Source organism: Protopterus annectens, chromosome 7.part1 (assembly GCF_019279795.1).
Source record: "Protopterus annectens isolate FY-2018-M chromosome 7.part1, PAN1.0, whole genome shotgun sequence".
In the NCBI taxonomy this organism is placed as follows: domain Eukaryota; kingdom Metazoa; phylum Chordata; order Ceratodontiformes; family Protopteridae; genus Protopterus; species Protopterus annectens.
In genome coordinates this window covers 349,586,708-349,600,432 of record NC_056740.1, presented here as the reverse complement: position 1 = coordinate 349,600,432, position 13,725 = coordinate 349,586,708, and the positions used below count along the sequence as shown (strand labels likewise).

General features: G+C 38.3%; 1 protein-coding gene across 2 annotated transcripts in view; it reads left to right on the top strand.

Annotated features, from left to right (window-relative positions):
- Positions 1 to 13,725, top strand: part of DENND6A (DENN domain containing 6A) — a 1,110,795-nt gene that overhangs the window by 286,692 nt on the left and 810,378 nt on the right. For both annotated transcript variants that reach the window (XM_044078774.1, XM_044078775.1), the window contains exon 4: positions 12,277 to 12,389. In XM_044078774.1, coding sequence (XP_043934709.1) covers positions 12,277 to 12,389 — 113 coding nt within the window. The remainder of the gene's footprint in view (positions 1 to 12,276; positions 12,390 to 13,725) is intronic.

Here is a 13,725-nt window from a genome sequence, read left to right as displayed (position 1 = left end):
CTGGATGACTGAGGAGTGGAAAGTAGAGGTGTGAAGGTTGTTGGTGAATATAGTAAACAGTAAAGGATGAAGAATGAAGCCTTGCGGTACCCCTTTTGTTACAGGGAGTAGAGGTGGGAATTCCTGGTACCATTTAACAGCCTGCTGTCTACCTGTTAGGTAACTATGAAACCATGCAATAGTGGACTGGCTAAGATTAAGTTCTGACAGAGATTTTAAAAGTTTGTTGTGGTTAACCTTATGAAAGACCTTTGAGAGATCTAGGAAAATGACTGAAAAGTATTTACCATCATTTCTATGTCCATTAATTGTGTGAGTAAATGACATGAGAGTGGTGGTTGTACTGTGGTGAGAACTGAAACCATGTTGGGTGCTGGTGAGCAGTTTTTGAGTGTTGAGGTGTTCCATAATTTAGATGTGGATACATCTCTCCAGAATTTTTGAGAGGGGTGGCAGTATAGCTATGGGGCGGTAATTTGTTAGTTCTTTTGAGCTGCTCCCTTTATGGAGGGGAATAATATGAGAGACCTTCCAGAGGTCAGGAACTAGTTTTTTGGAAATTGAGCGGTTGATAAGGACAGCTACTAGATATGCTATGACGTCAGCTGCTATTTTTAGAAATTCCGCTGGGAGTTCATCTGCAGCCATTGTGGTTGGTTTTAACTTTCTGAGTAATTTTTAATCAAGTTTACAGAGACTGGTTGAAAGGTAAAGCTGTTTTCATTAGTAGGGTGTTTGGGTTTTTCATTGGGTCAGGTGAGTTTGAGAATTTGCTAGTGCAAGTATGGATTCAATAAAAAAATTGTTGAATTGGGTGGCATATTTGTTGACGTATCTGTAGTAGTAGGGGAAGGAGTCTTAGATTTCCCTGGCTGAAGAACTTTATTAATAGCTGTCGAGAATTTTCTAGGATTATGTTATTTCATTTGTATGCTATGATAGTAATTTCTTTTGTCTGTTCTGATCATTTTCTTGGTTTTGTTTCTGAGTTCCAGATATGTTTCTTTCAGGTCTATTGTTTTTGCTTTGTGCCAGTTAGACCAAGCTTTATCTCCAGCATGAAGCAGAAATCTGGTTTCTTTGCTCAACCAAGGGGCATAGTTGGACTTGGGCCTAATTGTTCTTTGTGGCGCATGGAAGTTTAGTATGCTTAGGAATGTGGAACTGAAGTACCTAACAGCCTCATCAAGGCTGAGTTGCTTGATGGGATTCCAGCTGCAGGCTTTTAGTGCTGAGATGAAGTTAGATGGGGGTGAAATTCTTTTTGTTGCATAATTGTAAGGTGGTGGTTTTCTCTAGAGTTGGATGGTGTCTAATTATATAGGTAGGCAAGTGGTCACTCAGGATGTCAGGTAGGCACCCAGATTGACTTATTTGGGAGGGATAGATTGTTTGACACTATCCAGTCTAGGATAGATTGTATCTTTAAGGTGATCTTTATAGGACGATGTGTTTCTACCCTGTATTGTCCTGGTAAGGGATCTTCCTGGGCATTCCAGCTGTTGCATATGTTTGGTCAGGTACATGCCAAATATAATTAAGAACATGTTTTAAGGAAGCATATCAAAATATAAAATGTATGAGAATTAATAATTTGAAAATATATTAAACCCTTAGCAATTTTAATAAACATTTGCTATTAACAGATTCATTTAAACCAGGCTTTTTATCTGCAGTCAACAATAACTGCTATTTAACCTCCTTAACTTCAAGCAAATTATTCAGATCACGGCCATGTAAATCGCTAGGTACATAATCCAAGACAAAGAATTTAAATTTGTTAAAATCCTTACAGCACAGCACTTTGCGTGTTTAGCTGATGCATTAGTGAAACCATTGTCTCATAACTAAACATATACAAAAATTAGTTAAAATAGGCAGCAATCATTTTGTTTTTAATTACTATGCTAAAAATGCCTATAACTCTCCCCAGACTTGACATTCTCATGTCAGATTTTCAGCATACCATTTGTTTAGCCTCGCCACCTGAACTACTTCACTGAATGTTTGCAACTTGGATACAGACTGTAGTCTGTAAAAATGGTTGCAAGATGGCATGTATAAATGGAACTGCTTAGATTACACAATAGTTTGATGAAGACCTTGAACATTTGATATCTGAATTCCTATAATTAGTTAAATCTTTTAGTTAAACTGGATAAAGGAACAATTTTGCATTAAATTCACAACATAGCACATAACTATCATGTGTAAATTACTAATGCAAACTTCAAACCGAAGGGAAAAAAAAAATTATACCTATTTTAGATGTACATTAGCTCATTACAGCCGAGTGCACCTCCAGGCTTTTCTGCAGTTACCAAATGAATAAAACCAAGAAAATATAAAAACTTGAAGAACCAGCCAAAGATTAAACGACAACCACTTTATTCAGTACAAACTTAGTTAAGCGCCTTCTTCCCTGTACATGTGCTAAGGGACTTCTTCAAAACTAACAACCATCAGAAAAACACCACTTAAAATGCAAAAAAAAATCAATGGAACAATAAAACAATTAAGCTAATAATTAAAACTTTAACCCTCTAGATGCCTGAGCTTCAGCATACAATTAATACTGACCTAATCATTCAGCCCAGGATACACAAAGGGATTTAGACGCAAGTGCCACTTTAATTCACATAATTCTAAATGTTTAGGTAATATTTTATCCTGGGCATCAAAAACAATCTGCTGTATAACAGAAAACCCAAATCCATTATCTTTAAACTCAACAGCATGTTTGCACAAGGCATTTTTTAATTTTCCTTTTTTTAATATCGGACAAATATTCATACATATTACTGCGGTGGTGCTGCGGTAATGTTGTCGCCTCACAGTAAGACGTCATGTTCGATTCTCGGCTAGAGTGTCTTCTGTGTGGAGACATGCGTGAATGGGCGTACCTTCGTTGAAGGTTGTGTGTCAGGGTTGGCAACTCGGCACGTAAAAAATCTACTGCCAATCATTAGCGGATCGGAGTTCCACTGTAGCGACCCCTAACCAGGAAAAGCCGAAAGACTCAACAACAAATATTCATACATCCTTTCACTTAAATGTGTAGAAGTTTTGCCAGTGTAAAAAGCAGGACACTGTAAACACTTTGCCAGGTACACCACATTCTTAGATTGACAATTGAAATGCCCTAGAATAAAAAAACTGAAAGTTACTTAGTTTAAATGTATTCCCTGTAGGTATAATATAAGGGCATTGTTTGCACATCCCACATTTAAAATTGCCTAATGTTTTCTTACTAGTGATAGAGCCTATATTAGTTACCCATGTACCTGCCAACATATTCTTGAAGGACTGATCCTTTTTAAATATTTTAACAGGTTTACCACCCAGCATTTCCAAAATTAGTTGATCAAAAGGAAATAAATTCCAATTCTTGTTTAATATTTTAACAGTAGCTGAACTGTCCTTATTAAATAAATGTACACAGTGGGATGCTTCACCATCATGCCCTTCAATTTGTTGGCTTAAAAAAAACTTTTTTCCTTTTAAATCCTCATTACTTACATTTTCTAAAAGGGTGTTAGGATAGCCTCTTTTTCTAAACATATAGAGTATAAATTCACTTTCACAAACAATTAATATTAAAAAACACATACTGACACACCTACAAACTCTGCTAACATCTGGTGCCATTCACCCAAATCCAGGTCCCCTCTCAGCTAGACAAACATCTGACCTGCTAATCCTAAATCTGAACATAAGAAGTATTACCAACAAGCTAACAGACCTACATGCATTCATAGCCCACTACAACCCTGATATACTAGCCATTACAGAAACCTGGCTTAAACCCAGTATCCAAGATGAAGTCTTTCTCCCCCTCCCCCAGGGTATAATACACTTAGATCTGATAGAACAAACAGGAAAGGAGGAGGAGTAGCCGTTCTCTTTAAAAACACCCTTAACCTCCAGCTCCTGCACACCACACCACCCACTTTTCAAAATGCTGAAGTCCTATTTTCTGTCCTATCCATAAGAAACACCAAGAAGATCAATATAATATGCTACTACATACCTCCAGGCAACAACTCACTCATAATAGAAGACATCCTACACTGGACAAAGGACAGTCTACCTCAGGAAACGATCCTACTAGGAGACCTTAACACTGACTGGGCAGCCTGTAACTCCAGCAGCCCCTCTACTCATATCAATCTATATGGGTTCTCGCGACTAATTAAAGAACCAACTAGAATAGATGAGAAAACAAAGAGAGAATCCATACTGGACTGGACGCTAACCAACTATCCCAAACAGAACTATACACTAGGCTGTCTCCCAGATGACTTAAGTGATCATCTCCCTACCTTCCTACTCCAGGAACACTCCAGTCACCCCAAACCAGTAGTCTACAAATTTGTACCAGATGACCATAGCCTTACCCCACGATATCTAAATACTGTCCTAAGCCACTGCAACTGGGAACCACTACGGACACTTGGGTTAGACCAGGCAGTAGACTACTTCAATACTACCTTCTCTAACATCCTTAACAGTCTAGCTCCCAGCAGAAAGATCAGAGTTAAAGCCAACTATGCACCCTGGCTAAATAGGGACACCAGAGCCTTACTAAAAGCTAGAGATAAAGCCTGGAAAATCTGGAAAACTGACAAAACCCCTAGCTCCAGACAATACTATCAACAACTTAGAAACGAGGCCAAAGCTGAATCAAAAATAAACAAACAAAACTATTTTGTTAGTGCCCAAAGGAAATATTCAAATAGTCCACAAAAATTCTGGCATGCCATTAACTCCCTACTAAAGCCAGGCAAAACCACAACCCCAGCACCCATCTCTACTAACAATACCCTAGACATAGCTTCTCAATTTAATAACCATTTTACTAAATCCATCTTAGCCCTGTCCAGTCAAATAACCAAAAACAGCCTATCTCAGTCACAACCTAACCTATCCCACACCACCCCCTCTTTTAGCCTATCACCAGTGCCCACCTCAACTATCAAAAAACTCCTCCTAAAACTAAAGCCAACCACACTAGCAGCTGATAACATACCTGCTGCATACCTAAAAATGGCTAGTGACTCCCTATCATATCCTGTCTCCATCCTTATCAACCGCTCCATACTAGAATCCTACATACCCAAACTCTGGAAAGTATCTCGCATCATTCCTCTCCATAAAGGAGGTAATTCTTATGAATTCTCCAACTACCGACCTATTGCCATCCTTTGCCCCTTATCCAAAATTCTTGAGAAATGCATCCACTTGCAAGTGATGACATTTCTTAACACACACAATCTACTATCTACCACACAACACGGTTTCCGTCCACATCACAGCACTACCACAGCCCTTCTATCCTTCACTAATTATATAAACCTTCACAGGAATGATAACAAATATGTATCAGCCATTTTCCTAGACCTCTCAAAAGCATTTGATATGATCTCCCACTCCATTCTACTAGACTCACTAACATCATTATCCTTCACTTCCTCTACTATAGCCTGGTTCAGAAGCTACTTGTCTGACAGGCAACAATCAGTCCAGTGGAAAGGAACTCTGTCTACACAACTTCCAGCCACCATAGGAGTCCCACAGGGCTCTATACTGGGCCTGCTGTTGTTCTCTATTTTCACAAATAACCTCCAATGCTCTACACAACATGCCACACTCATACAATATACGGATGATTCAACCCTGATCTGCTCCGCCTCATCTCCCACCATCCTACATACACTCACTCAAGATACCTTTATCTCAGTAGAAAAATGGATATTGGGTATCCAACTAATTCTAAATCCCAAAAAGACAAAAGCTACTATTTACCCCTAATAGATAAAAAAAAAAACCTCTCCTTTACCATAACATCTAAGGATGGCACCACAATCTCCCCTTCTAACCACACCAAACTTCTGGGCATTGAAATAGACAATAATCTCCACTTTGATGTTCACATCTCACATACCATAAAACTAGTACACAAAAAACTAGGCTCCCTATAAAGGCATACGTCCTTTCTCTCACAAAAAGCTAGAGTCACTCTTGCACAAAGCCACCTCCTTTCAAATCTATTATACGCAGCACCAATCTTTACCCAAATCAGACAATGTGACCTAGACAAACTAGAATCATGCTGCAATAAAATAGCCAAGTTTGCTACTAACTCAACCTATAGAACCCATCACTGTGCTGCACTAAAAGAACTAAAATGGCTTGAGCTACCACAGCTACTTAACTATCACCAGCTGGGCACAGCCTACAATATTCTCAAATATCCTGAAGAAAAACCCTCATTATCCAAACTACTTACTATCTATACTGGAAACCGGTACCTAAGATCCAGTGAAAAATCTCTCCTCCATCACCAAGGCTAACAATAATGCAGGGAAAGCGCTCTACTCCCACACCGTTGCCAGAAATTGGAACTCTCTTCCCCTATCTGTGTCCACTCCCCCCTCCACATCCATATTCAAAAACTCCCTCAAATCGCACCTTCTTAGTACCTGGTTATGCCCTTGTATCACATAACCCTACCCATACTACTATTAACTCCCCAAATTCCTCTCTGATCACATTCTGGAGCTCTGATCCCTTGTAGGCTTGGTCATCTGAAAGGATACTTTTAACTCTAGAATCTTACTTGATATATTTTCTTTTCTTACCAATGTATGACTGTCATTGTCTTTTTACCCATGTTCTATATCTTCTTTTACCTGGAGTGTTTTTATTAATTCCTGCTATATTACTATGCTCAGCATACATGATGTAACCTGTTTTGTGTATTATGCTGTATGTACTGTATTTGCATAACTTGATGTTGGAGCTTTTCTCCCCGGGCCTCCGCTGAAAATGGACCTGGTCCAGTCGGAATTTCCCAGTTAACAAATGTAAAATATAAATAAATAAATAAATAAATAAATTTAAAAAAATCAGCTTCAAAGGACACCATCCTGGCCGCTGTCACCAACTGTCCATTGACTACAGATTATTTTGAGCTGCTATACTCCAAATCTGAATTGGAAAAAGTAGACTTTCTATAAAGCCTAGATTTTATTTTTTTATCCATAGGGTCTATAAAATTATCTACATCAAGATAACAAATCCTTTCATTGTTGAATGTGTGGGTAAATTTAAGAAATTCAAGTGTACTATTGATGTAATTCAAAAACTCGTCCAATAAATGCTCAGATCCAGTCCACACAAAGAACAAATCATCCAAATACCTAGTATAATATCTAATATATTTTGCAAATCTGTTTAAAAATATTCAAATTCCTAGTATGACATAGCATAGTTGGCTTAGGTGGGCACACATGCTGCCCCATAGCCGCTCCAGCAGCTTGTTTAAAATATTGATCCTCAAAAAAAAAAGTAAAATTATTATACGGAATAACTTCCATTAAGGTAATTATAAGATTTATACTGTCCTGTTCATATTTATTAACCTCAAATAATTGTGTTTCTAACCAGTGTAACCCCACGTGATGTGGTACAACTGAAAATAAATTTTTAACAACTATAGTGACAAAAAGCATATTATCAGTAATCTCAACATCATTTAGGTGGGATAAAAAATCCCACGAGTCCTTACAAATATATTTAAATTCTTTTAATCCATCCTTAAGATAAAAATCTACCAATTTAGCCATAAAAAAGTTTTGGATCTCTTCCCATCCACAGTAGGTCTAAATGGAGGTTGACATAAGTCTTTGTTGATTTTGGGAATTTGGGAGTCCCGAAAATACTTGCTATTACTGGGTACTCATTTTTCATATAATTATATTCTTCCAAGTTGACCTGACCTTGGTACAACTTGTCATCAAGCATAGTGTCAATTTTCTTGAATGCAATATTAATTTACTTTTTTGAGACCTCCGTATATGTCCCATCTATTAGAACAATGTTCATACTGTTACAGTAATAAAAAAACACCAGCAACAGGGTAGAACTGATAGGTATCCTTTACTTCAAGATCTGATACCTTGGACACTTGCCATTGGTTGTAACTGTGCTGATACTAAATGGTATGTAGGGCAGACCAAAAGAGCAGTAAAAATCAGGATTTTAGAACATCTTAAGAATATACGAAATGGTACTTTTAAAAAGTCATGTTACTGAGCATTTTTTGACAGTGCATAATAGTAACGCTTCAGGTTTTTCTTTTCTGTCCTGGCCCAGCCTGTAGTCCAGAGGGGGGGGGGGTGATGTAGTTAGAAAGTTGTTAAGAGTTAGAGACCAAGTTCATTTTAAAGTATAGACACTTTCACCGAGGGGTCTCAATTTGGAAGTGAATTTAGTGTATTAAGATGTTGCACATTGTTGGTTTGTATATTATATCATGATGGGTTTTGTATGATTTTAGTTTCATAGTTTTTGTTTTGCATTTTGTTTTGAATTTTGTTAACATTTTGTGTAAAATGTTTTATAAGTAGAACATAATTAAATGTGATGTTGACAGCTTGCTAAGTAATATAGAATGAATAGTTTAAATAATATTAAATATACTATGAATAGTTTAAATTAAATTGTCAATATAGTTTTTAAAAAATAATAATATTATGAAGAATGTTTAGGGTTAAATGTTAGTATAATGACAATTGATAGTAATTAGTGTTAATTAAATGTAATTGGATGATTGATGGTTTTTTGGAATGTATTTAAGACAGTTACATTTTGTATGATTTGTCTGTTGAAGGCAAGTAGCCGAGGTACGAGATCTTGAAGTAAAGGATACCTGTCTACTCCACTCTGTTGCTGGTGTTTTTTTGAATTTGTATGAGATATTCGTGTTTATATGATATTACAGTAATCAACCTTCTCCATAATGACCATACCACTTCCTTTATCAGGTTTAATAACCCGTATATTTTTACCATTTACAATATCCACCAAAAGAGACTTTTCTTCAATGGTCAAGTTATCTTGACCACGACATACATTGTCATTAACTAACCACCTGAATTCCAGTTCACATGCTCTCTCAAAAATATGAACTAAATAGTGCATAGGAGGGATTAAAAGTACTTGTTTTTTTCAGGCACCATGAATGCAAATAATCAGGCTTGTCACCAGAATTAAACCATAACTGTAAGTTTAGTTTTCTTGTGTATAATTTTAGATCAAGCAACAATTCAGCTACATGCCTTCTTCGGGTCAGTACAAAACTAAACCCTTTGGAAAGAAAGTCTGCATGGGCATGAGAAATACATTTCTTTGAGTAATTGAACAATTTAAATGTGGGGTGTGGGATATTTGTTTTAGGCTGTTACCTCCTACTGTTCCTCTAGGTGTCTAATCTTGCTTGTTCATTTTTTCATTAATAATTCTAAAACCAAGCTAAATACAAGGTATCAGAAAATGTTATCTTCAGGCATACATAGGTTCATAGGTTCATAGGGTGGTACTAGGCTATCAGCCCTAGGGCCTATACAAGCCTAGCCATAATAATTCCCTGGCTATTTCTTCCCACATTATTTACTTTCCTGGACCCCTGTCTAGCAGGGCAACTGACGTGATCCCTGGGGTGAATTTCCTTTCTCCCATCCAATCATCAAGGTTCCTCTTGAAGAGGTCCAAAGAGGCACTCTGCTTGACATGTATGGGCAATCTATTCCAGAGTCTGGGGAGTCTCTGGGTCAGGAACCTATCCCTCCAGCATGTTTTGTTTATTGTGATGACAAGGTTTAGATCCCTGGAGCGTGTAGCTCTGAGGGATTGGGATTTCTTTAAGTGTAGCATGTCCAACAGCTCTGGGTTTGACATGGCCTTGTATGTTAAGCAGAGATCGCCTCTGAGTAGACGATATGCGACAGAGTATAGCTGGAGTTTTTTAAGGCGGTCAGCGTAGGGCATCTGCATTAGGCCTGTGATTTTTTTAGTGAGGTATTTCTGAGGCCTTTCCAGTTGTTGCAGATGTCTTGAGAGGTACATACCAATTGGGTGTTGTATTCTATAATGGGTCTAATGAGGGATGAGTACAGTGGGACAATGACCTCCTTTTTTCTGGATGAAAAGCCCTTCGTGATGAGGTGTACCACATAGAAGGATTTCCTGACTGTTGTGGCGATGTGGTTATCGAAGGTGAGACCACTGTCCACCTGTGTCCCTAAGTCTCTTATCACACTTTCTGTGTTTAGTGTACTGCCACCTATATGGTAATTCATGGATACATGTTTTTTTCCAAAGGGGATAACAATACATTTCTTGGCATTGAGCTTGAGCCCATGGCTCTGGCACCAAGCATCTGTTTCTGTAAGGCCCTTTTGTAGAGTATCCACATAATTTGGGGATTCAATAATGGCTCCCAGTTTGCAGTCATCTGCAAACTTTGTTAGCCAGAGTCCCTTAGTGTTGACCTGTACTTCAGAGAAGTAGATGCCAAACAAGAAAGGCCCCAGGACTGAACCCTGAGGTACTCCACTTGTCACTTGTCTGGAGCTGGATTTGGAGTCGGCTACTTTTACAGTGTGGGTTCTATCAGTAAGCCATTTAGCAACCCATTGGGTGACATAGGGATTAATGCCCAACTTAGTAAGTTTATCTATGATTCCAGAGTGGGGGATGGTATCAAAGGCCTTGGCAAGGTCTAGATAGGCTGTGTGGACCACCTTACCCTTGTCCATGGCTCTGGAGACTGATTCAAAGAAGTCAATCCGGTTCAGGAGACAAGATCGGCCCTTCACAAACCCAAACTGGGTGGGGTCCAGTGTTTCAAGGTTGCCAATGTCTTTGTTTATAAGTTCCATGATAATACGCTCCATGGCCTTGCAGATAAGGCTTGTCAGACTGATGGGACGGTAGTTTCCTGGATCCAAGGTGGATCCCCCCTTGTGGATTGGGATAACTGTAGCTCTGCGCCACTCAGTGGGCACGAAACCTGAGGTGAGGCTATGATTAAACATGACACTTAGGTGAGGTGCCAGTTCATATTGTAGTTCATGTAGTACACAGCCCGGGATGTCATCTGGTCCCATGGATGCTGTATTCTTGGCTTTAGAGAGTGCTTTGTACCTGTGTAGCCGTTATTACCGGAATTTGGCAATCTTCCGGTATTGACATGGGCCATTTAGGGGGGTGAAGTTGGCACTGAGTCGATCTGCCAGGATATTGGCAATATCCTTTGGATCAGTATATTTAATGCCATTCTGTTTTAGCTCAGCGCAGATCTGAGCATTGCCATTTAGATTCTTGACATAGTTATAGAATACTTTGTGGTTGTCTTTGGAATCTTTGGCAATTTTATTTTCGTAACTAGCTTTGGAGGATTTTATGAGGCATCTCAGTTTCTTACTGAGGCCAGTAAGGGAGTTTTTTGCATCCTGGGATTTTCCTCTTTTCTGCAAAAGTTTCTTCCTTTTGTTGTAAAGTTTGTTTATGGCAGGGAACCACCAGATTGGCTTCCTTTTTTTGGATGAGAGCATTTTGGTTCTATTTGGGATGGCACGATTCATGCATGAGTGGATGTGCTCGTACAGTGCCTTAGTGTAGGATTCAGCAGTTGAACTTTCAGTTCCCGTCTGCATGGGTGTTATGAAGTTTGTCACTTCTGACTTGAGTAGCATGAGGTTGGCTTTGGAGAAGTTTTCTTTACTGGGGGGTGGGGGTGGGATGTGGATGTTAAGGGTGATTAGCTTATGGTCAGACCTGACTAACGAGGGGGTACATGATGGCAAACAATTGTATCGCTATTTGACCTCTGTCATTGAGTATTTGTTAGAACTCTAATGTGATAACTTCATTTTTAAAGGCTTAAGGCTCATCTACTGGGGGTAAAGGTACACACTGAAAAGAGCTGTACTGGAGGGAATGAATTACGGTACATGTTAGGAGTACATGATACAGCTGTATTACAGCACGCCTTTTGGGCTTGAGCTTCATAGCAGTGCTGAGTGTATGGCGATATCTGTAATATGCATAAACCTTGTCTACCTTATTCCCTATATATAACACCTGTAGACAAATATCTGGTTGTTATTTATGCAGAATTGCCAGGTTCGTTCACTGTGGCACATCATTTCATATTAGCAGCTTGTGGGGTGGGGTCACAGATCTTGGTGGATGTTTGACCTTTAGCCTTTTAGTCAGAAGGTTTATATTGAGCTTTGACTTTTTTCCATTTAGAAAAAAAACACTGTAAACAGTGTATGCTCTGTCCTTTGTAAACTACTATCTACTTGCATTAGCTCATTAATAGTTCACATTGCTAAAATTCATCTCGAGTTGTACTGAAATATTGAATGAAGTGTTTAGTACAGGTGCAAGGCAAGTAATCCTCTTCTTTTCATTTGTCTCATATAGGTTGTCTTGGTGATACACAATTCTGTTTCAGATTTCGACAGTCTTCTGATAGAAAAGCTTCATTCCACAACTTTCTGGGTCAATATGACAAAGATGCACCTGTATGCTTAAAGGTTGGAATCACTATGTCATTGCTAAAGCGAAAAATGTGTATTTGTGTTTGTGTATTTGTTTTCATGTTTGTATATAAATGCTGTTCTACATAATCCACATGTATTAGTGGTTTGTCAGCATAGCTTACATGCAGACAGGGCTTGGCTGGTTGGCTGGCTAATGCTATTATGTGAAGGAGTAACTGAATGAATAAATATTGCAAGTGCCTTATGCACAGTAGTCTGATCGGGCTGTTTGCCAAAGTTTTATTTTGTTTACTATTTTGTGCATTTTTTGTTCCTTACCATTTCCGTAGCTTGTGTTTATATAATCCATTTAGATCCATGTTCATGTTATACTGTTTACCAGGAAGGTAACTTAAGTCTGGTTTGTAGTCACTGACTGCTAGTTTCAGTGTTATATTAGAGACTCATTAGTAATGATACTGCTTGCCACAACAGGAACTGCTAGTATATAAACAATTAAGACTGCACAGTTTGCACTTTCTTTGTATGTCTGAGCCCCCTGTTATGAGGGCACTGATAGTGTTGACTTTCTGTTAGCAGAATAGTTTCAGCAAAATGGCAGCATTAGCCTTATTTAAAATATAAATGCAAAATGAAGGTATTTTGGTCAAAACTGAAATATAATCCTCCTTTTGATATATAGGTTTATATAATATGTGTATATATATATATATATATATATATATATATATATATATATATATATATATATATATATATATATATGTATATATATATATATATATATATATATGGTTCCTCTTCAGAAGGTCGAATGGCTGAAATCTCGAAATGCATATGGCCGCAGCCATATGCTCGAATTTCAGAAGCTCGACCTTCTGAAAGGGAAACAAAAAAGAAACATAACACAAAACAATGTTTCTGCAGGGGGCCAAGCCCCCCTGCACCCCCACCCCTCTACTTATTTATTCCAACTCCGAGATCGCACTGCAGTGCAGAAAGGGAAATCTCCCATTCTGCTCTGTATGCCAATCCCCATTCAGAAGGTCGAGCTTCTGAAATTTCGAGCATATGGTCTCAACCATATGCATTTCGAGATTTCAGCCAATCGAACTTCTGAAGAGGAACTATATATATATATATATATATATATATATATATATATATATATATATATACACACACACACACACACACACACACACACACACACACACACACACCAGGAGTAGAGGGCGTCTAGTACAGCTGCACTACACATTTGGTGGTCTTAGAACATGACTTTGGTGTGCTAAAAAATGCAAATATGTCTTTGTTAAGAGAGCTTGTTCTGCTTAATTATCTTTTCTACTTACCAGGAGATTAAAAA